This window comes from Sturnus vulgaris, chromosome 1, assembly GCF_052056855.1.
Source record: "Sturnus vulgaris isolate bStuVul1 chromosome 1, bStuVul1.hap1, whole genome shotgun sequence".
Lineage (NCBI taxonomy): Eukaryota > Metazoa > Chordata > Aves > Passeriformes > Sturnidae > Sturnus > Sturnus vulgaris.
Window position 1 is genome coordinate 136,053,584 of NC_142243.1, and position 16,578 is coordinate 136,070,161.

A 16,578-nucleotide genomic window follows, 5' to 3' on the forward strand; every position below is an offset into this window, starting at 1 on the left:
CTGTTGCAGGTATGCCTGTGATCTGTTTCTGGTTAAGGTGTTTAGAAAATTCATAGGTGATAGGTAAGAGTTTGAAGAGGAAATGGAGAGTAAAGAAATCCCCTGTGCTCTCTATAAGCAAATGTAATATGAGACGACAAATACATTTATTTCCAGAAGAGATGACCAGATGGAATGAGATAATAGACTGGTGTGAGGAGTTTGCATGGGAAGGTATTTTGGTGGTTTTTTTAAGGTTCTAATTATATCCAATTAGAACCTAATCTAGCGAGTACATTATTCTCCACATGGCCTTTCTTTTACTTTAAACCAGATCTTCCCTACAGGCAAGACTGGAGAGTGGAGCTCATTATTTTGAAGTCAGTTAATTTGTCAGAGTCATTGGATGTGTTTTTGTGGGGCTTGTGCTACTAAAATGCTGATGTAGAGCACTAAGCAGGGGAGGAAATATAGAAAGTGTGGAAAAATAAATTCTGTGGGACTTGCTGGCATTTCTGGAGGGGGTGATAGACCCTTCTGCACCACTACATAGAGCTCCCTGCAGTGTCTCTCTTTGGAGGGAGCAGTAGGGACAGGTTCTGTAGTGCTTTAAGGGAGGAAGATGGGCAATTAGGTGAAAATGCTAAAGAACCAGGTGTTTGATTCTCATGCTAACTGAGGAGCTTGGAAGGGGAGATTATGCTTAAGATAGACTAAAGGGAAAGACAGAGAGATAGGTGTACTTTCTGCCTAAGCCGGGTTTTGTCTGCTTGTTTCCACAACCTCTGGGGTCAGGAGAGATAAGGCATGATTGCACATGCATTTTTCAGAGGTAATACTGATTTAAGCAGGCTGTGGCCACTTGTTCCTACCTCTGTTCCACCCTCTCAGCTGTGTCAGTAGAGCTGTTGTTCAGCTAGAGAACTGGCTCAGAGTTGAGGTTATTTTTGACGTCCATTTTTCATCGGTCTGGGTTCATATGCAGCAGGGGTGCAAGCAAATGGCAGGTGTTAAGAAAATAACTGTTCAAACTGTAATCTCTACAGAAGGAAATGCATGTCCCTCCCACTCCGAGTGTTTTCTAGGTCTGTAGTGCTGCTTCTGTTATTATCCAATTTACAGATCCTTTGAAGGGAACCTGGAGATTGATGAAGCCTGAGTGGCATAGGGTGAGAAGGAGGGAGCATCCCTTGTGCAGGGTGAAAAGATGAGTCTAGGATAGACTTCTTCTGCATTTTTAGGCTAAAGTTGTTCTTTTGTAGTATACAAAAAAAGTGATCACCGCAAAACTCGAGTCATGGCTCAAGTGCATTAGTGGAGTGAATCAGTGAGCTCGCTACTTGTGAGACTTAACTGGGTTTTGGAAATTGACAGCACTTCTGTGAATGAGGAGCAGCACTTATACAGCCATTTGGGATCTGTCTTGTAAATGGCACAGTTGTGTCCTTGCTGTTCCTGGAGTTGTGTGAAGGTGCAGGTGGGCTGGGACAGCAGTTGCAGGAAGGGCAGGCTGGTGGCAGGCCCCAGCACGCTGCCTGCCGTGGCTGTCTCTGCGGGCTGCCGTGGCTCTCAGCCGGCTGGCCAGCTGCCTGCCTGCCCCCTGTCAGGCTAACAACGGCCCAGGGTGTGCAGAGCTACTCAGGACACCAGGGAGCTGGGGCATGCTCAGGCTGCCCACATAAAGGAGGGCTTGGGGCAGCCTGGGTCTGCAGCAGAGCATGTGCTTGTAGGTAAATAACCGAGTGGAGAGCAAGCCCGTAGGTGGGAATGGGTTTAGACCTGTTCCCGTGTGTCAGTGGAGGCATGTTCACATCCACCTTGTTGCTTGGTAATATCTGTGGCAGAAATTGATCTTGGGCTAATCACAGGGTAGTTTTGATTTACTCTTTTCTCCTCAGTGTGTAAATTCACTGCCTTCATAATATTTAACTTAAGCACCTACTGCTATAACACAAAGGGGGTTTGTAATTTATAATGTGATTCTGTGTTTTGTTCTTAATTTTTTCTTTGAGGGTCAAACACGTTTCCCATCAGCAGATATTAAGTAGCAATTAGGTGACAAATCACTTAATATTTTTTCCCGCACAGCCAATTGTCTGAATAGGGCATCCAGTGAGATTAATTTTCCAAAATGTTACTCATCTAGGAATGAATGGAGAAACAAGAATTATAGATGTGTTTAGTTCTTGTGCTTTTTCAATGCCAGACATGCTGTCACAGATATTCCCTAGAAAACCATTTCTGTGCAAGGAAGGTGAAAAATCAGTGTGCAGAACCTCATAGAACTTGCAACCATAAGCTTAACTAAGAGGAGTAAGACTATCAAGTGGTTAGGTCTTGCTGTTTACACTACTGTCTCTCTGGTGCTGGAGTCTGAGACCTGACTGAAGATCAAAGCCGAACAGGAGGGAGGGGATTTTCCCAGGTCACTTTAACTTGATTGTAATGATCACATAACCTCTTCCCTGTGGAAGGGTCAGCAAGGACATCATTGTCCCTGTTTTGACTGGGACATCTGAAGGGAAATTATAATATTATATCAGTTGACATTTGTTGCCAAACATTTTCACAAATATTAATCCAGTGTAGTGGTTTCCTTAAATATTTTTTTTTATTAGGAAGCAGCCAATTAAGCTGTTTGTTTTTTTTTTTTCTACATATATAAAATAGTACTTTCAAATACTGATCTAGGAATTAACCCTGGGATGAATCTTCATTTTTTTTTTTTTTTTTATCATTGATTAGGACAGTACTAGTTAGTTAAAAGAAGTAATTATTTCAGACGTCTTGGTATACAGGGATACTGTTCTGTTCTTCTACAGTGCTGAAATCATAAAAAAAGACAATGGTTGTTTACAAAGTATTTAACCAAGGAAACCATATTAAGTACATCTGAACTGTGAAGACAAATATTGCAGTATATCTATAGCTTGAGAGTATGTCTCAAACATCAAAGATTACATATATTGATTTATTTTATATGTATTTATCTAGATATGGTTATATATTTTTATATTTAGATTTGTTAATTTTTCTGATTTGGGGAGGAAATGGTATGTTCCATAATAATGTATTTAAGTAGTTCTTTGAAGTATATTTTTGGGTTTGTATGCTTTTAAAAAATATTTGTGGGAAATCTTGAATCCCAGGTTTGCTCGATGAATTAATGTTTTCCTTCTGGCTGCATAAAAGATCTAATATCCTGAAAAAGCAGCAATCAGTGCTATCAGTGTAGTAACTATTCCATTTCCATTAACTCTGTGGAAGCAGTGAATGAATAAGGACCACGGGGCCAAGGGTCAGGTTAAATTGCAGGAGGTCTGGGCAGCCTTGTCATGACCTGTTTTTAATTTTACAGCCTGCTTCTTGCTGCTTCAAGTCAGCTAAAACAACCTTGGGTGCTATGCACACTTGAAGTACTCTTCTTAAGAAAACAGCATGGCCTGCCATGAAGCTGCTAAATAATTGTTAATCCTGATCAACTCTGTCAGCTCCTGCAGAAATGCTGTGAGCTTCAGATTTTCCTCATTTTTTGAGACGTCAGTGATTTTTTATAAATGTGCTGAAACCTGTCCTTTTTTTGAGACTTTGTTTTGATTAAAAAAAAATAAAAACAACAGACTTAGTACATGAGTAACAAAAGATTGTCTGGTAGAAATAGTACTTTATTACAAGTGAAACCAAAAAAATCTCTGAAATCATAGGTATAAAAAGTCTTTCCTAGGGTAATTGGCTACTTGAACGAGTCCTCAGTAGGCATTTATTGTATGTATTTAATCCTTGTGTCAGTTTTCTTTTTCTTACTTCCTCTTTGACATAGTTAAAAATAATTTTTTGTCAATGTTAATGAATCACCTATTTATTTTAATCTCTTGATCACTACTGCATGCTCAAGTTATTTTGGTTCGAAGTAAAAACAAAACTTCTACTAGGCATCTAATTGTTAAACGAGTTTGTTTTGCCGTTCGTTGTTGCTGTTCTTAATATATTATTTTACTTCCTCTTAGAGTGTTTAGTGACGGTAAAACAATTTCTTTTAATAATTTCACACGTGTAATCTTGTTCAGCTTTGTCTTGTGCTCAAAAAGTGTAATTGTCCCAAAATTGCAAGAGTCCCAAACTTGCATTCATTAGAAGGCAAAATGACTTAGCCTCTTTAATGGGAGTTTTTTCCTTGGTGTGGACTTCTGGGCCAGAGGGCATCTTACCTTTCTGTTTCCTGGTGGTCTAAATGCTTTGATTTTTTTCCCCCCCTTCACTCTAAATTCATTTGTCTATTTATATAGTCACAGGATTGAGTTAGGCACATTTTGGAGACCTGTTGTGCTTCTGGGAATGGTGTGATTGTTGGCTATGAAAGACAAAATGCTGAGACACATGAGCCGTAATTTTCCTGTTCGTTAAATGTTTGTGCTCCTTTGTAGTTTCAACGGAACCCTATTATCTAATTGAAACAACAATATTGCAAACTATTTAATTGTACCTTTGGCAATAGATCCTGACAAGTCTCAAGTTTGTTTTTTTTTTTAAATCAAATAAATCAAAACTTGCAATGAGCCACACAGGTTGTGGGGTTTTTTTCATGGTATTTTGTTGTTTTTAGTTTTGTTTTCAACTTGATGTCAAGTAGGCAAAGTAGTATTCTGAAGGTAGCAAACTTAGGCCAAAGCTTACTTTAGAATCTTTGAAACAAATGATTTCAAACACTAGGACTAGCTTTGATATATACTTCTATGTGTAATGAACACAGGCAGAAACTTACGATCTGGAATCTGAAGTTTAACTTTTGCAGCTTCTGTGGGATCTGTTCTGCATTTTAAATGGTCATAGTACTTCATTTTGTGCCTGTGAATTCATATGAATGTGCATTAGTTTTAAGACAAATTGCATGAACATCTGTTCTAGGTCTGTTTTATGTCTTATAGCTGAACTAATATTTATGTAAGTGTAAAATAAACTTAGAGGGTTTGAGACCTACTGAAATGTTTGTAAATGATCATACTCTGCCCTCCTTAGTTGTGTCAAAACTGAAGTGGGAACTTCTGCTGTCTTTTCTGGTTCTTGGATATGTCTAGAGCATGCTCCTGTACCTTTTCTCACATCAAATGAAACATGGGTGTTCTAAAAGTTCACCATTTCTTTGACTTTGCACTGGAGGAAAGACCAGAATTGCACCATGGTGTGTGATGCACGTCTGTGTGCAAACAGAAGTGGTCCCTTTGGCTAGAATCTTGTTTTAGAATTTGTATTTCTCCCAGCATTTGCAGATTGGAGGCAGTTGCCCTGGTCACCTTATCATGCAACTAACAAGGAGCTTATGATAAATATCCTATGGCCTTGATATGCTGGGCTGGGAGCAAGAGTAGCATGAGTCTGTCTTGCCTTTTCCAGTTATTTGACTAGTGCTAAAATTTCTGGATGCTTTGTAACAGCTGTGTGGACCAAAGCCTTGCATCCCTTCTCTTGAAGGAACAGTTTGCAGGTGATGTGTGCAGAAGTGCCTGGTGCTCTTATCTCACCTGTGTGAGAATGAGCAGGCTCAGGCCTGGGCTGAAACCTGGGAACTGGAACCTCTCCCGTTCTCCTGCTTCACACACATCTCTTGTGTGTTCCCATCTGGCATCTAGCATCTGCAGGGAAGGGAAAAGTCCTCTTGCACTGTCAGGTGCTGAAGAAGTCTGTAGGTATATTCATGGAGCAGCTTGATTGTAACTTTTTTTTTTTTTAAGAACAAATGCAATGTTAAAGAAAAAACCAAAACAACCTACAGTTAAAAAAACGGAAATGCCTGGGCTGGGTGCCCACCTTGGCAGTCTAAACAATCTGCTTTGAATTTCAGATTTGAATTTTCTGGGCAAAGCAAAAGATGTGGGGCAGGTAGGAAGAGGCTTTCTTTCCCACTGTGGCCAACTGGATGAGGATATGGAGCAGGATGCAGATGTGCTTGATGTAGCATGGCTGCATCAGTCTGCTCTATGTTCAGTGGCAAATATAGCTGAGAAATTGAGGGCTGCTTGAACTTTGCAAATTCAAGAGAAAGTTCTTGAGCATCAAAATTGGTTTTGAGAGACTGGCAGGCAGGACACCTTGTTTCTGAATGAAAAGGAAGCTCTGATCACCAAGCTTTTACCGCTGTTCATGAGTGTATTAATGGGCAATTCTGATTCATTGTAAACTAATTCGCAAATTGCATCAAGTTGGGTGAGAATTTGCCTGTAGTAGGATTTTATAGCCTCAAGGGCTGGCTGTTGTATGTTCATTACCTTTAATCCGAGGAAGAGCTTGAAAAGCTGGTCCTTTCCATTTAGCTGATTTATTGATGTCGAGTACGATGTGGCTCTCCAATTTACATTGTTGTACTGTCGTAGCTGAAATGAAACGAAGTTTTGGGTATCTTTATGCACTACACTTATATAGGTTTTATAAAATTCCGTAATCTTAACTGTAAAAAAGTTTAAAAAAATCACTTTAACTGCTGTTAATCTGGAAAATTTATGTATGTCTTACACACACAAAAATGTGTATAAGAAAACACACAAATCATTTTGGATGGTTTGAACAGGAAAATCTGTACTAAGCAATGGGGAGGGGGGGAAAAGATTTTGCGAAGTAAAGGCCGTCTGAAGTTCAGTCTTGACATAAAAGCTCCCGTGTTAGAGCAATCTAACACCTACCTAGACCATTGCCCAGAAACTACCTTTCATTCTCGCACACTTATTACATTTTGACATAAAACAATGGAAACGTTTTGCATTTATGAAGAGCTCAAATGGTAGCTTGAAAGGAAATATTTACTTTTTAGACACTAAGTATCCTGAATTCTTCAGCTCTTTCTCCATGATAAAATCAGGGTGTGCTTTTAGTTTGAAGAGTTCGTCCTTCAGAGCTGTGTTCTGGTTAGCACACACCCTGACTCGCAGATAGAGGGGTGGTGGGCTGGCCCGGGTGAGCAATGGGCACAGCAGCAGCTGCTCTTGTTGTCTGCTCTTTAGCAGGTTTTTAGGTGTGAGTGGGGCTACAGCGGGTATTTGCTGGTGTTGCTGGTCAAGTTGAGTGAGAGTCTTGCAGTCTTGGCCTATCTTTCTTCCTTAAGTGTGTGGTTCTTGGTGGATGTGGTCACTGATGGATTTTCAGCTTTTGATAAGATTCACAGATCTATGGATCTGCTAATTGCAGGCTCCAGATTAGACTTTTCTTTCAGCTGGGATGGTCAGAGCAGCTGTACAGTGGGATTGGTGATACTTGTAGGTGTCACCCTTTGTCTTCCGCACGGTTCAGGTACCACCAGAGTCACTCTCCTCCCAAGCAGCTGCCAGCTGTCATCAGTTGTACAGCTGGAACTGCTGGGGCTGCCCTGGCATGGACTGACAAGATCCCAGGGGAGCTTATCTGTGTAGAGCCTTGCCTAGGATGTTGGGTTTTCTTGTCCTATATTAAAATACAATGTATTTATCTCCTCTGATTATGGAGGACTTTGCTACTCCTCTGTCACATTTAGCTGAAATCATCCAAGGAGGTTCAGCAGTTGTGCAAAAAGGAAAGGGAATGTGTGTGCATGCACAAATCTTATTTCTTCAGAGAAGCTCTCCCTCTCATCTAAACGGCCTTATTTAATAGAGAAGTTTCCTTTAAGTGAGCCCAATTGTTTTGACTGACTCCTTTGGCTATAATCTTTGAAATGATTGACTATGTTAAATCATGATAATTAGCTCTGACCATTAACCTCCCACAGAGCTGATTACAGGGATAGGGGTGATGAGGAAGTTTTTTATTTTTCTTAGTGCTATTGTTTCAGTCTGTTTGCAGAGTAAACACAATGAGTGTGTCAGTTGATTATGCTGCAGACCATCTCTGAAGGCAGAGGCGACAGATACTTTGTTTTCAAATGTGAAAACCTGAGTTTTTAGAAAAAACATGCTTGTAGAGATGTTGGAAAGGCTCTATGTCTATGCACCTGTGCCTTTCCAACCACCCCAACTGTTTACTTACCGAGTTGCTAGAGCATTTATCCTCTTTGCTTTGGCTTATCCGCAACACAATCAGATATACACTTCTGAGGGACTGCATTCTGATCATTGCTTTAAGATCATCTTGGCGAAGTTAGAGCAGCAGAGATTGACTCCTCCCCTCCAGCATTTTTACGGGCAAGCACAGCCCAAGCCGTAGAAGGTGTTTTAAAGGGATCTTGCTGTCTGACTGTCGTGCTCATAAATCAGTTATGACTGACACAGCTGTGAGTGCTGCAAGTAACAAAAGGCAGTTACTGATTTTAAGGGAAGATTGCTGCAGGAAGGGTGAGTGAGATTTTGTGCGTTGCAATGGGCAGCTGCCCATGCGGTGAAACAGCCCGGATTTAGCTGAAGGGGACCTTTGTTGAGGAAAGGAGAATCCTTGCTTGGAATAATTGCTTCTGAGCCAGGGAGAATTGACTGCTCCAGAGTGGAAACAGGCCCTCAGCTATCTCTGGCACAAACAGCAGGGCTGTTACAAATCTGATTTGAGTACCTAACAATAAGGTATTGAAAAGGCAAGCAGGCCTAGTAGTTCTCTCTGTATTTCCTTAGGTTCCTAATTTATGCTCAGCTTCACTTGCTGAAGCAAACCTGTAACTACACAAATATATACGTGAAAACAAGAGGGACAAAAATCTTCAGCAAAAGACAGGCAGAAGGGTCCTCAAAAAAAAGTTTCCAAAAATCCAGTTACTTTATATGAAAGGAAAATAGAACTGGTGCTGTAGTTGGCTGTATTTTCTGATGTGAAGCTATGAAATACTCTCTTCCCCCACAGAGCTCATAAAATTATGCTCTGTGTGCCACATGGATTATTTTGTTTTTCATTAAATAAAGAGACTTGTAAACAGTGCTCTGTACCATAGAGATTATAATCTCCACCTTCCCCCTTCTGTTCCTTAAACACTGGAGCACGCACTTTACAGGTTGGACTTGCAGCATGGGGGAGTTCTGGCGATGCCCCAGCCTGCTGCTGGTCACTGCAACTTGGGGGCCAGGCAAGGCATGCTCCTGGCATCCAAGAGCATTTACTAGGTGGGTTCAGTTGTGCTTTTATCAAATCCTATTTCTGAAAACAAATAAAAGTCTTGTTTGCACAGTTTAAATGCCACTCTCTGTGCAGCAGCAGCAGTTGGTTGGGCTAGATTTGTGGAGCTGGCACTGGTGCAGGTAGGGTAGAGCAGAAAGAGGAGACTGACTACTAAACTGGCTTTTATGTAGAAGATAGTTACCAGTTAAGTCGGTAATTTAGTTATTCTTCCATCTCTGTAGCTTTCAAATTTGTAAGGTGTAATGTGTTAAAAGTTTCATTGTCATACTTGTAATTTGAGCCACAATTCTTCACAGTGCTGTTGTAACACCCACGAAGCAGCACACCCCTATTCCACTATTTCCCATGCCTAATCTGTTTGCCTACTGTCTTATGTAATAGGCCTGCAACTTTTTTTAAAAATGCAGTTCTGTTATCAATAAGTTTATTGAACAGTTTGCAAAAGCAGGTGCTATTATCTTCATTTATGTTTCCATTATACTGGAAATTTCAGCCATAGCTGTGGTGAGCAGCTTCTCATGCAGTATACACGAGCACTGGTCAGTTTGTACCACTTTCAGGCTGGAGGAAACTACTTTGCTGCCTATGCTACTCACTAATGGTCTTGTGTGTGTTACCGTAGGTTTATAACTAGATGTGGTGAGTGATAAAGTGTGAATTGAGACCAAATATGTTTACTTCTGTTCCATCCACTGGACCTATTGCTCATGTCCTGTTACAGAAAACTTCCCTGAAACTACTGACATGTGGCATTCTAAAAGCAGAGAATAGTTTAATTTTAAGGTGTTTCCACTTAATAAATACTGAATTATATTCTGTTTGGGTGAACCCTAGATTAGTATTAGATGCTTTTTCTTGTTTTTATATGTCTTCTTATGTCAGTCAAATGTTGGATTTTTTTCTCTAATCATGTGTACATGTAGCAAAAATACTGGGGCAAAATGTTCTTATATTGTTCTTCATTGTTTTTCCAAATAATTTAAAAATATTTTTATTGCTCTATCTGTATATTATTAAAACTACATTTGGATTGTTATCACAAGATCTGCACACATTTAATTTTTTTAAGTACTGAAGATGGCTAATACTGATAAATATTTGTTATCAGGTGTAATGCAGAGATGCTTGTTTGATGTAATCATATAACTTTAATTGAGCTATTTGATGTTCTTTACCGTGCCTTGTGAATAAAGTTATCCCTTCTGGATCACAATTTTATTCTTCCTGTCTATGCAGTAACAAGCGACTTGTGGCCTTAGTGCCAAATGACACTTCATTCAACACCAGACGAGCCTACACCAGTGAAGATGAAGCCTGGAAGTCGTATTTGGAGAATCCCCTAACAGCAGCTACCAAGGCTATGATGAGCATAAATGGTGATGAGGACAGTGCTGCTGCTCTTGGCCTATTGTATGACTATTATAAAGTAGGTAATTCTGTCATTATCCCTCCCTGCTGTACTAGCAGGGACCACTCTAAGAGGCATCAAAAGAGACAGTTTTCAAAGACAGAAGTCACTGCATCTTGTTTTCTCTCTAATGTTTCCATCATGCACCCATTCCATTATAGGAAGCCTGTCTGAAACAGTTTTGATGTATTTAATTCTGGAGAGAAAAAAAACAATATTAGAATTCCCATATTAATTTTTCTACTGTGTTTTCTTTTTGAGTATAGTGTTCCTCCTTTGCAAGAACATTGGATGATACTTGAAATATTCTTTAAAAAGTGTAAATGGGGAGGGCTTGTCCATCTGTACACTTGTCTGCTTTTCTGGTCCATTCCACACATGTTTTAGTTTGCTCTTTAACTGGGGTATCTCTCATCTGACAATTTCCCATGTTATTTTTGTTTGTATAATGATTGCAGTAGGCTGTATACAAACATACAATGAGGTCTAGCCCTTGCACTGGAAGTTTGCAGGACAGAAATGGATCTAGACACAGAGCCAGAGATCTAAGTCAATTTACAGAGAAAACACTGACATAGTTTCAGTTTGTCATGTTCTAAACCCAGGGCTTTACATACCATTTTGGTAACTTTTTAAAAATATATATATTTCATAGTGTTTAAGTAAAGCTATGGTTGAGATTTTTGCTGAAATCAGAGGAGAGTCCTACAGAGTGCATCTCTGTATAATGCAAAAATGTCATTCTGAAACCCATGCTGACCCCTTGGTCCTGGGCAAACAGAATCAGTGTTGCATCCCGAGCACTAGAGTATGAAATAGTTACAGTGAAATGAACAATGAGCAGTGAAGTCAGCTATGGCTGCCTTGGACAGATGATCTTTGAAAATCAGCCCAGCAATGCCAGGTCCCCTTGTAATTCATGAAGAAATAACAGGAATAGGAATTAAAAACCTTTGCTTTTAGTATTTATTAATATAAATGCATTTAATAAATGGACTCCTCTTTGTAATCTCTGTGACATTGAATGTTCAGGAGAAGGAGTTGTAGGGAAGATGCTATATACCAATCTTATGGTTAAATATTGTTTTAATTGCTTTGCTGATTATGTTTCAAGAGATGTTCCTTGCTTTTGTGTGTTGCTGTCAGTAAACTGTTCCCAGTGAGAAAGGAAAAAGGTCCTTTGCTCTGCTTGATGTTGTTACCACGGTGCCAGAGTCTGTGAAATTAATGTGGATTTATAAAATTCAGGGTGTGTATGAGCATCTGGAGTATTGACTTCTGTCTCAGTAATACCTTTGGATGTAGCAGTTGATGAATCTGATGGTTTTTTGTTATAAAACCAGAAAATAGCCCTTTTTCTTGTCAAAATCATGTTCTAAAAGACATGTCTGCTCCTTGTTCCAGGTAGTTGCAAAAGACTTGAGGTTCAGATGGAATAAGGTGGGATTAACATCTAAAAACCATTTCCAGCATTCAGTCATAACTATTTTTATCTTAAATAGGGAGAAAATTATAACTCTTGTTGATATCCCAAAGACAAACTTAAGTTAACCTCTGTGCTGTAATGTTGAAGTGTAGAGGACTTCCAGTTCACCAGACTCTTGAATTATCCTTATTTATAATCTGGCTTATTTGTTCTGACATGCTGGATAATATTTTTGAATAACTTTTTCCAGTCAATTTGGATTATTTGAATTTAACTGTTTGATTTATTTAACTTTTCCTTTTTCTTGTAGTGATATTTATCTATACATAGACCCTCATTCAGAGATAAATATATAATCTTAAAAGGGGAATCAACATATGTAAACTGTGGCTTTTATCCCAGTTAAAAAAAAAAAGAAAGAGGACTTTTAACCAGCAGGATGCTTAACAGGGGAAGGGGATGTCCCTAAAAGAAAGAACAGCTCTGAATATAACTGTGACTGTGCTGCTGTCTTACAGTTATTGTTGATGTTGTCACTGGCTACTGGAGTGCACTGTAATACTGTTTTTGTTTCTAAAATCAGATATTTTTCTGATGTTTCTTTAAAATATTTTAAAATAAAAAGCATGGCTTTAGCCCATTCTTAGGTCTATTCTATGCTCTTTAATCCTGAGTTAATTGCTCTGATAGAGTGCATGCATCTTCTTGTGCAAAAGATAGAAGTTTTAGCTCCCAAATTAATGACTCAGCAAGAAAAGAAAAATATTGTCATGGAAGCAACTTTGCCCTTGGTGATTTCATATCCGTGCTGGTGTCAGGACACCGGTATGTGGGAATACAAATCGTTTAAGTCACTTGGTGTCAATGCTGAGTCTGTCAAGGGGCCAGATTTGACTGGGGTTTTACCTCTCGTAGCTGTTGATGCAATCAGCAAAGCACAAGTCAGTGTTTCTGATGACATACCAGCTTGCCCTGACCTGCCCCCATACTATGAAAGGGAAAAGATCCACAAACTTTCCTAGGTATGAGTCCTGCACTCTCCAGGCTTCTCTCTAACAGGAGGACTTACCTGGCACTTACTGTTTAATTGAAAAACCTTTTTTGTCTGAGCTAAAATGGTCTCAGTATAGAGCTCATCAAAACATTGTATCTTCCTTCTCACCTTGTTTTGTTAAGTGAAAAGTGAGTGTGTGTTTCTGGAATAATATGAGCTTTGATTTTGAGATAGCTTGGCCTAGCTTGATATTCAAAAGACAGGACATAAAGGAAAATGCTTTGCTCCTGACTGGTGTGCCCAAGAACTAGAAAAGAAAACAATTCCTATGTTTTTTCTCTTTCGAAGTTTTCTTTCTGTTCACAATCAGTCTCCTAAAGAAAACCAACTCCTGGCATCTGTGAATTAGACAACACTGATAGTTAGATTTTTCTAGTTGTTGCAGTAGAACAGTCTGAAGCTGCAAATGCCTGACAGTTGCATTTACCTGACCCCATGCCTGGTGTTGTTCTCAGGTTCCCAGAGATAAAAGGCTGTTGTCTGTTAACAAAGTGAGTGATAATCAAGAAGACCAAGAGAAAAGGTACAGTATTATTCAAAATCATACACTCAGCTACTAAAAGTTGTTAATCAGTTGTGAACTGAAGGATCTGTGAGAGTCTGCGGGTTTTCAGTGTTCTTTCAAAAGCTAAAAAAATGAAGGCCGTTCTGGGAAGTACGTTTTACTCCTTTTTACTTCTAATTGATTAGAAAAAATGGATAGTAGTCTCAAACATGCAGTTTGGGAGTTAGCTGAGAGTTTCACTCTTTGTGTTTGGTGGTGTTGTTTTGCTGCTGCTGAGATTAGTAAAATCAGATTATCTTGACAGTTGGCTATTGGCCGTTGTTCTTTGTTTTCTTGTTGTAGGGCAAAAAGTGGGTGGTTTGGCCTCAGCAATCTCATTATGGAGCCTTATTCAACATAAATTAAGATCTGCCCAGCAAATAAAGCAACTCTTAAAATCATTTGCTTATAATGTTTTTCTCACTCCTCTCAGATTTCAGCTCTTCTCTGTAGGACAAAAGTGACTTGAGTCAAAGGATGCTGCCTCCTATTAAGATCTGCAAAAAAGAGTGTATATTTTTGTAGAGACAATGAAGTTTTTAAATACTGGAAGGTATCTCCATATAAAATTATGACAGAGATGAGCTACACAAGATTTATTTCAATGTAGCTAGTTTGTGACAGCCTTAGATGGTCTCCACTTACTGTTCATAAGGTGATTGTTTTAATAGGTAGTAGTATAAATTTATTGTTTCAAAATATGCTATGAAATGTTTTTTGGACAGTTTTTCTTCTACAAAAACCAGAGAAATTCCTGATGTTCAATTCCTAAATTGAATGTGATTGACAAAACTGGCCTTCAGTGGAAAGCCAAGAGAGGAACTGTAGTGTCAGAGCATTTCCCCTGGGTTGAAAACAAAGCAATGTTATACCTACTAAAAGTTCTACGAGTTAACTATTTTATGTCACTGTAACTACTATCAGCAATCAGATTACTTTCAACAGCAACTGTGGGTAGCTGTGGGAATGTTGCTGAGGTTACCTTGCAGCCACTATAGTTACTGATCTACTCTGCTACAATGGAATTCCTGCGCTTGCTCTTTTAGAACAGCGTGGGTACCAGAGTTAAGCAAACATTAGAGCCCCGTCAACAGCCTGAAAGAGCATGCCATCAGTGTATGAATTTTGCTGTTGATATTCTGCCTATTTCATGTGCAAAATATCTACTATGAGTAATCCATGCCCTGCTTTACTCTTTATTCTTATTTTGTGTCTAAAGGCTATTGCACTGCCGAATTGAATTTGCATCCAAATTATAAGCTAAGGCAAGAGAACCCTGGATACCCAGAATTTATTGTAACAAGTCAAATCAAGTGCATTATCTTTCCCCATTTGTTAAAGAGCTCTGAATCTCTCTGCTTGCCTCACAATTTCTTTTGCCTAGTATTTGTTAGTGTGCTACTTCTTATGGCAATGGCTTATCAGAACTGAAGAATCTTCTTCCCTGACAACTAAGACCATTAAGCTATTTAAAGAGGAGATTTGCTCTATCAGGACAGCTCATAACATTTTTTGGTTTTGTCTCACAGAAATTGTCTTAATACCACGGAAACTCAGAATAACTTGAGTGGGGGAGAGAACCGTGTGCAAGTCCTGAAGACAGTGCCAGTTAACCTTTCCTTGAACCAAGATCCTTTGGAGTCATCCAAAAGGGAATACAACACAAATGTGTCTGGGAGCTCAACACCCATCACAGGGTCCACAGTGACTGTGGTTAAAGCAGAGGAATTCACCCCTGTTTTTATGACCCCACAAACACACTATGCAAGAGGAGAAAATGAGGAGCACCGAGGTGTTATCTTTGAACCATATGAAGTGTCCAGCATGGCTCCCCACACAAATTATCTTAAAGATGATCAGCGCAGTACTCCTGACAGTACCTACAGTGACACCTTCAAAGATGGAGGAACAGAAGTAAGTTTTTCACCTCAAATTAGCATCTAAGAATGCAATAAAAAGCTGTAAGCAAGATAAGGATATTTGAGCTTGTAAACAAGATAAGGAGATTTGAACTGTCCACAAAAGCCATTAGAAGAACAGTGATGCTTATGTCAACAAATTAATTTCTACTCCTTGCTGTGTTCCAATCAGTCTGTGCTCTGATTATAAGGGAGCATCATGAGGCATTTCAGAAAACAATTTTAAAGATGTTTATTGAAAATTCTGAGAATAACAAATATTGATTTTTTTTTTGTTGTTGTTGTTTTTTTGGGATAATGTGTCAAGTAGAAGATAGTTGTTATTCTGAAAGAAGATTTATTTACCATTAACAAGATCTACCTTCAGATCTATTCATAACAGTAAGAAGTAGCCACTTTGTAACAGAGAAATTCTAGATGTTCTTTTGAAAGTGCAAATGAGTAGCAACTGCCTCTGCTGCTGGATAAACTTAGGTAATTTATTCAGAAGCTGTTTGTTGCACTAAGCTCTATTCTGCAACACCAGCAAGAGAAAAGATGGCAGAATTAGACTAATAGAGAGTAACAGAGAATTCAACAGGCAAGGAACAACTGCATTTATATGTACAGGAATGAGGAGAAAAAAAGGCAAGGAGAGCTCCTTCTAACTATTTTATAGCTGAGCTGAGTCAAAGTAATTTTACAATCAGCTTTAGTATTGTGAGTACCCTCTGGCTGCTTTTGCCTGCTGCAGAATAATGCAAACAAGCTGGAATTGTAGAAAGGTAATGACAATTTAAAGCTGACAGTACCTCTGCAAATAATTAGAGCTATTAAATGGTGAAACTCCCCTAGAGTTTTTCTCCTCCCAACTCTACAAAATTGTAAATGTAAGGAAAGTACAAGGCAAGCTACATTAAGACTGAGCTGCGCTGATTGAGTATATGAGAAATCTGTGTGTTTGTGTACGTGTATTATAGAAAAGTGCATTGTCTCCATGAGCAACACAGATCCAGGATGTCTGGAGGTGAAATCCATTTTCAGATACAGAATGTGTGTAGGTCAACTAAATGAGTAAATAATGAAGAAATCTAGCTTTCCATGGTAAAATTGGTATGATCAAACCTTGGATTAGAGACACTGCTCTGCATTATCAAATAATATTATTTCAGCTTTTTTTACTTGTTACTGGTAAATGGCTCTTCT

At 39.0% G+C, this 16,578-nt stretch overlaps 1 protein-coding gene across 1 annotated transcript in view; it reads left to right on the forward strand.

Moving 5' to 3' along the window:
- Positions 1-5,508: 5,508 nt before the first annotated feature.
- GRHL2 (grainyhead like transcription factor 2) overlaps positions 5,509-16,578 on the forward strand; it is a 53,982-nt gene continuing 42,912 nt past the window's right edge. Inside the window, exons 1-4 of the mRNA XM_088163770.1 lie at positions 5,509-5,663; positions 10,279-10,468; positions 13,386-13,453; positions 15,004-15,388. Of these exons, the coding sequence (XP_088019896.1) occupies positions 5,509-5,663; positions 10,279-10,468; positions 13,386-13,453; positions 15,004-15,388 (798 nt within the window). The remainder of the gene's footprint in view (positions 5,664-10,278; positions 10,469-13,385; positions 13,454-15,003; positions 15,389-16,578) is intronic.